Source organism: Galeopterus variegatus, unplaced genomic scaffold (assembly GCF_000696425.1).
Source record: "Galeopterus variegatus unplaced genomic scaffold, G_variegatus-3.0.2 Scaffold742, whole genome shotgun sequence".
NCBI lineage: Eukaryota > Metazoa > Chordata > Mammalia > Dermoptera > Cynocephalidae > Galeopterus > Galeopterus variegatus.
Window position 1 is genome coordinate 343,990 of NW_007726853.1, and position 6,832 is coordinate 350,821.

Genomic DNA, 6,832 nt, shown 5'->3' on the forward strand with positions numbered 1-6,832 from the left:
TGTTAAAAGATTGACTGTTTCCTTTATTTGCAAATTATATGACATGATGAAAAATTACTTCATTTAATGAATATTTGAACTTATAATTTTAATCATATAATATAGGAATTCTTGAGATTAAAGGATTTAGGAGTCCATGGTTTGAAACTATTATTGTGCCCTGGATATGTACTTGACTGCCTCCTGCTCCCCGCTGCAGCTGTAGCCCACCTCCGCTTTTGCCAGCAGACTACGCCAGTTTCAGGCAGGAAGTTAAAATGATGATGAGCAGGTGTAAAGACGCAAGCACTGGAAAGAGAAAGCTGTGCAGAGGAAAAGAAGGACTTGAATAATCCATTTTCTATCAGAAACGAATGCTTATGGGCCTCTTCATCCCGTGATGTTTTTGTATTTTAAAGTCTTCAAAGTAAATTTTTAATGTTGGTATTAAATTTTTATAATTATAGTTTAAGAGTTGTAAGTCTGGGTTTTTAGGCAAAATAAGTGAAAGCCTTTTTTTTCCTGATTTAAGTGAAAAATATCTTCATACTGTTATCTGCAAATGTAAAGGAAGGATCACACTCAGTTAACTCTCTTATTTCTTTGTATTACAGAGAGAGAGAGTGTGTGTGTATATGTGTGTGTGTGTAGCCAGAATCAACCGTAAACTTTGAAAAATAATATTTAATGAAAATTGGAAACAAGATTTAAAATATGCATACATAGAAAAGCAGGATGAAGAACAATATGCAAGTTTGCTAACCTTTTTTAAAAGAATATATTTGCAGAGCTGCTGTAGATATAGTGGTTGTAATGAGGCTGCCTTGGTTCTCTTCCAGACTGCATCCTTTATCAGCAACGTGGCCTTGAAGACCTAACTCATATCTCTGTGCCTCAATTTCTACTCTATTAAATGGATGATAATAATAATTAGATAAGTTTATACAAGTAAAGAGCTTAGAAATGCACGGCAAATGATACCCATTCAGTAAATGTTTTTAGTAATAATAATATGGTGCTCAGAATTATTGTATATGCTGATCTTGTGCATAGAATTTCCTTAGAAGGATGCATATAAAAAAGTGGCAGAGTATAATTCTGGGAGGGGAGAGAAGGATCAGGGTAGAAGTTATGCCTATGTTAACATTTTATACTTGTATGTAAGTGCTTAACTATTTCTAAGATTTTTCTTTAACAGTTTAGAAGAGTTCAAGGAATTTAATGTCATGGAATTTCTCTGTGATTATACTTGTCTTAAGATATTCCTAGTACTTCAAAAATAATGCAGTAAACTGATTTGAAGATTTTGTTTTCAGGTATAAAGTTGGAAATTTGCCTCTCAGAATATAATCTTTGTATAGGGTTTTGGGGCTTGGGATTCCCAAACTCCATGGATTGTTCAAGTATTAATAATGGTAACATTATTTTATAATCATAAGTGACTAAACATTTTTAGTTATGAGATTGACAGCTGTTGAAAAGAAATAGTTTTGCAAATGTAATAATATATTATATTCTAGAATCTCTTCCCCAAATTCTCAGGCTTGAAAAGTTTAAAGCCAAGTAGTCAGTAGCTCATCAGCATTATGAGAGCAAGATTAAGGCTAGGACATATTCAGTATCACAAAGTTATGTCAGTATCCCTGTGATTGAATTTCAGAACATTTTATAAGAATAAGCTTAATAATCAATAACTTGTTTACCTCATGATTTTTATGTTAATTTTAAATATATAATGATTAAATATGTTTTAATTTTTAGCTTTTTGCACTGACTCCTCTTCTCTCAGACTAAGCACTCTCCAGCTGGTCAGGAATCACATGGCTGTTCACTATAATAAAATCCTTTCAGCCAAAGGTAAAAATGTACATATATGAAATTTCTGTGTCCATTTTAAAACTCCAACTTCACTTCTTATTAGAATAAATCTATAGCAAAAATGTTTGGTATAGTGAAATATCAGGTATTGACTCTATATATGTAGCAAATTCAGAATGTTATTTTTGTTAACCATACTTTGAAATCTGTATAATGTCTATGTTATTTCATTTTACCTGTTATCCCTAATATTATTTTGTTGTTAGATATTGCTCTTAATATAATAAAACTTTCTGATCTTTTTTTTCAAATGTACTAAAGAGGTTACACAAAGAAGATGCTAGCTACTATTCTTTTTTTTTCCTTTTTTATCTTTATTGAGATATAACCTACGTACAATAAAATAAAATAATTATAAGTGTAGTTAAATATTTTTTAAAATGTATACATTTTTATAAGCACCACCACAATCATGCTATAAAACAGATGTCAGCTAACTACAGCTCGAAGGCCAAATCCTCCTGCCACCTGTTTTTGTACAGCTCATGAACTAAGTGTGGTGTTTACATTTTTAAATGGTTGCAAAGAATCAAAAGAACAATATTTGGGACATGTGAAAATCATGAAATTCAAATTTAATTGTCCATAAACAAACACAGTCTGTTCATTCTTTTACACATTGTCTATGGCAGCTTTTGCACTAAAAGGTGTGACATGTGAAAATCATGAAATTCAAATTTAATTGTCCGTAAACAAACACAGTCTGTTCATTCTTTTACACATTGTCTATGGCAGCTTTTGCACTAAAAGGCAGAGTTGACTGATTGTGGCAGACTGTTTTACTCTGCAAAGCCTGAAGCATTTACCGTCTGGCCCTTTACAGAAAAAGTTTGCTGACCCCGATATAGAACATTTCCATCCCCCTAAAGAGTTTCCCTTAGTCCTTTGCAATTAATTCCCTCCCCCGAAAATCACTGGCAACCACTGATCTGCTCTCTGTCACTATAGTTTTGCCTTTTCTAGAATTTTGTATAAATGGAATCATACAGTATGTATCTTTTTGCTTCTGGCTTCTTTCAATGAGCCTATTTTTGAGACTAATTCATGTTGTGTGTATCAGTATTTCTTTTATTGCTAAGCAGTATTTCATTTAATGAAATAAATGAAATTTATCAATTCACCAGTTGGTGGGCATTTGCATTGTTTTGACTCACTTTTGGCTATTAGGAATAAAGCTGCTATAAACATTCACATACAGTCTTTGAACATGTGATTCCATTTCATTTGGGTAAATTTACTCGCTAAGAGTGGAACAGTAAGGTAATACAATATGTTAAGTTTATATTTAACTTTTAAGAAGCTACCAAACTGTTTTCTAGAGTGACTATACCATTTTGTATTTCCATTACTTCTAAATCCGAGGCAACACTTGATCTTGGCAGTTTTTTTTAGCCATTCCAGTAGATATGTAGTAATATCTCTTCATAGTTTTAGTTGCATTTCCCTGATGCCTAATGATACTGAGCAACTTTTCTTATTTGTCATCTATTTATCTTCTTTGGTGAAATGTGTGTTCAAATAAATTTTTTTAAATGGGTGGTTGTTCTCCTTAGTATTAAGTTGTGAGAGTTCTTTATATATTAATTACAGGTCCTCTATCAGATATATGTTTTGTAAATATTTTTTCCCAGTCTGTGGCTGGTCTTCTCATTTTCTTTTTAAGATTTTTATTCTGTAATCATTTTTAGACTTATAGAAAACTTCAAAAACAATACAGAGAGTTACCTTATACCCTTTACCCAGCTTCCCCTAATGTTAAAATTTTCAACACTATACTACAATGATCAAAATCAGGAAATTAATATTGGTACAATACTAATAACTACAGACCTTATTTGAATTTCACCAGGTTTTTATTAATGTCTTTTAAAAATTTATTTTCTCATTTGTAGAGCTAAAGTTTTTAAATTTTAGTTCATATTTTATAATGTTTCTATTTTTAAATGGTTAAAAAATAATATTTTATGATGTGGAAATCATGTGAGATGAAGTTTAGTTTTTCTTTTTTATATAGTTTGTGTTTTTCATATTCAGTTCATGAAATCTTTGCCTCATGTTAGGTCACTAAAATTTTCTTAATGTGTTTCCTTCTGTAAGTTTTATACTTTTGGCTCTTACATTTAAGTTTGTAATCATTTTGAGTTAGATTTTATATGTTACAATACAAGGATCTTTTTTTTGGCCTATTTATATCTGAATTTTCCAGTACCACTTGTTGAAGAGATTATCCTTTCTCTATTAAATTGCCTTAGCACTTTTTGAAAGCCGGTTGACCACGTATACGGGTCTGTTTCTGGACTTACTTTTTGGTTCTGTTGATCTATATGTCTATCTTTATGCCATACCATACTACCTTAATTACCATAGTATTAAAATAAGTCTTGAAATCGGGTAGTGTAAGTCCTCCATTTTTCTCTTTTTTGTAATTGGAGTCCCAAAACAAGCTTGAAAAAAAATTTCAAGCTTGTTTTGGGACTCCAATTACAAGTATGTTAAGGTTCATGGTAATGGTAGGTTAGGTCAGTGATGCTCAGTTCATTTCTTCTTCAGTCTTTCTTTGTTTCATTTTGAATAGTTTATATAGTTATATTTTCAAGTTCACTAATATTTTCTTCTGCTGTATCTAATGAGCTGTTAAACCCAATCAGTGTACTTTTTATCAAGGATATTATATTTTTTGTCTCTAGAAGTACAATGAAAATCAAAACAAGAAACTGCAAGTTCTGAAACTTTTTGTGATTTCCATATTTTGTATTTGTTGTCATTTATAAATATTAAGAGTATTATCGAACGACTAATTTTTCTCTTTCAGCTGCAGTAGACTGCTCAGTTCCAGTAAGCCTGAGTGCCAGCATCAAATGCAAGTAATTTTTGACATCCCTTTTCTAAAAAATTACAGTAAAATACATGTAACAAATAACATAAAATTTACCATCTTAACCATTTAAAAATGTTCGGTTCAGTGGCATTAAGTACATTTATATTGCACTGTGATACAGGCATCACTACCATCCATCACCAGAACTCTCTTCATCTTGCAAAACTGAAACTCTTGTACTCATTAAACAATAACTCCCTTACCCCAAACCCAAACCCTGAAAACCACCGTTTGGCTTTCTGTTTCTATGAATTTGACTACTCTAGGTACCTCACATAAGTGGAATCATTGAGTATTTATTCTGTTGTGACTGGCTTATTTCATTTAGCATAATGTCCTTAAGGTTTATCCATATTGTTACATTCCAGAGTCTGCTTTTTTTTTTTTAAGGCTGAATATTTCATTGTGTATATACCACATTTTGTTCATGCAGTCATCAGTTGATGGACACTTAGGTTGCTTCCACCTTTTGGCTATTGTGAATAATGCTTCTGTGGATATGAGTGTGCAAATATCTCTTGAAACCCTGCTTTCAAATATTTTAGGTAAATATCCAGAAGTAAAATTGCTAGATTGTATGGTAATTCTATTTTTAATTTATAGAAGATCCACCATACTGTTTTCTATAGTAGCTGCACCATTTTATGATCCCACCAAAAATGCACAAGGATTCTAGTTTCTCCACATCTTCCCCAAAACTTGTTTCATGCTATTTTTTTGATAGTAGCCATCCTAAACGATGTTAACATATTGCCTTTTTAAAAAGTGTTTCTAACTTTTAAAAATTATTCATAAATATGAAAGAAGCTTGTATTGTATTTCTAAGTTTAGGAACTTAGAATTGAGCCCAGCTTTTGCCACTGAATTACTGTGTGACCTTGGATAAATTATTTAACTTCTCTGGATTTCATTTTTCTAATATATAAAAATTTGGATACTACTAAAAGGCTTGCCAAGGTTTAAGTTCTAGAAGTCTATGGTTATCACTGCCTACATCTTATTAATATATCCTAACTGGGATATCCTAGTTAGCTCAGTTGGTTAGAGCACAGTGTTGATAACATCAAGGTCAAGGGCTCAGATCCCTATACTGGCCAACCTCAAAAAAAAAAAAAAAAACACAAAAAACACAAAAAAACTATAACTGGCACTTTTCTTTCCCAAGATAAATATTGTCTACAATTTATATCCTAATAGCCTAGCTAATAAACATGGTAATTACATGTATTTGAAAAGCCATATTGACATATAATATATAAAATCCTGATATATCTACCCTTTGACCAAATATTTCCATTTTTAGAAATAATCAGACCACTAAATTTGAAATTCTTATTTAAAAATTACTGAAGGATACCATTTGAGGCCTTCATTTGAGTACAAGTTAAGAAATGTATATTTAAAAAATATACAAAGAACATAGATATCATAGGCTGTGACTGTCTTATTAGTAATCACATAAAAATCAAAATATTATAAATTTTAAGGTTAGTGTTTTCCTAAGTTACTATTTGAATTGTGTATAGTTTAACTGAGAGAGGATTTCTATATTAAAAAATAAATATCAACCAAAGGTAGTCCATGCTAAGTGGTGAATGAATGAGTACATAGATTGGAGAAATGCCCTTTGGGTGCAGTGTAGGCAAGATCACAAAGAGCAGGATTGGTTAGATTCATCCCTTCTTTTAGTGGAAGAAATAGGACTTAAGGGCAAGCCAGAAGCCACCAGCTGCCATTCAGGGAGCACAGCATCTTTGTCAGACCTTGTGTTTGGCACTTTGTATTCTCCCCCTTCTATTCCCTTTATGTTTGCAACAAACCATAGTGTAAGCTTTCATATTCGTGAAGAAAATTTTGGGTTTAAATAATTTTATAGGAGGGGAAATGGCATTATAGGCAAGAGTAGAGACTTTTGAGTGTATATTTTTTAAACACTGATTTGGTCACAGCACACAAGTTATATCCTAATAGCCCCACTAATAAACCCTCTTGTGAAATGAAAAGTAATAAGATAATTTCTTAGGACCTTTTCAAATTTTTAATTTCTGTGCTTTATATTTTTGTATCATAATAGTAACTTTTTTATAGTACAAAAAA

General features: G+C 31.4%; 1 protein-coding gene across 1 annotated transcript in view; it reads left to right on the forward strand.

Annotated features, from left to right (window-relative positions):
• SPATA7 (spermatogenesis associated 7) overlaps positions 1 to 6,832 on the forward strand; it is a 42,745-nt gene that overhangs the window by 7,842 nt on the left and 28,071 nt on the right. Inside the window, exons 2-3 of the mRNA XM_008571992.1 lie at positions 1,741 to 1,836; positions 4,670 to 4,721. Of these exons, the coding sequence (XP_008570214.1) occupies positions 1,741 to 1,836; positions 4,670 to 4,721 (148 nt within the window). The remainder of the gene's footprint in view (positions 1 to 1,740; positions 1,837 to 4,669; positions 4,722 to 6,832) is intronic.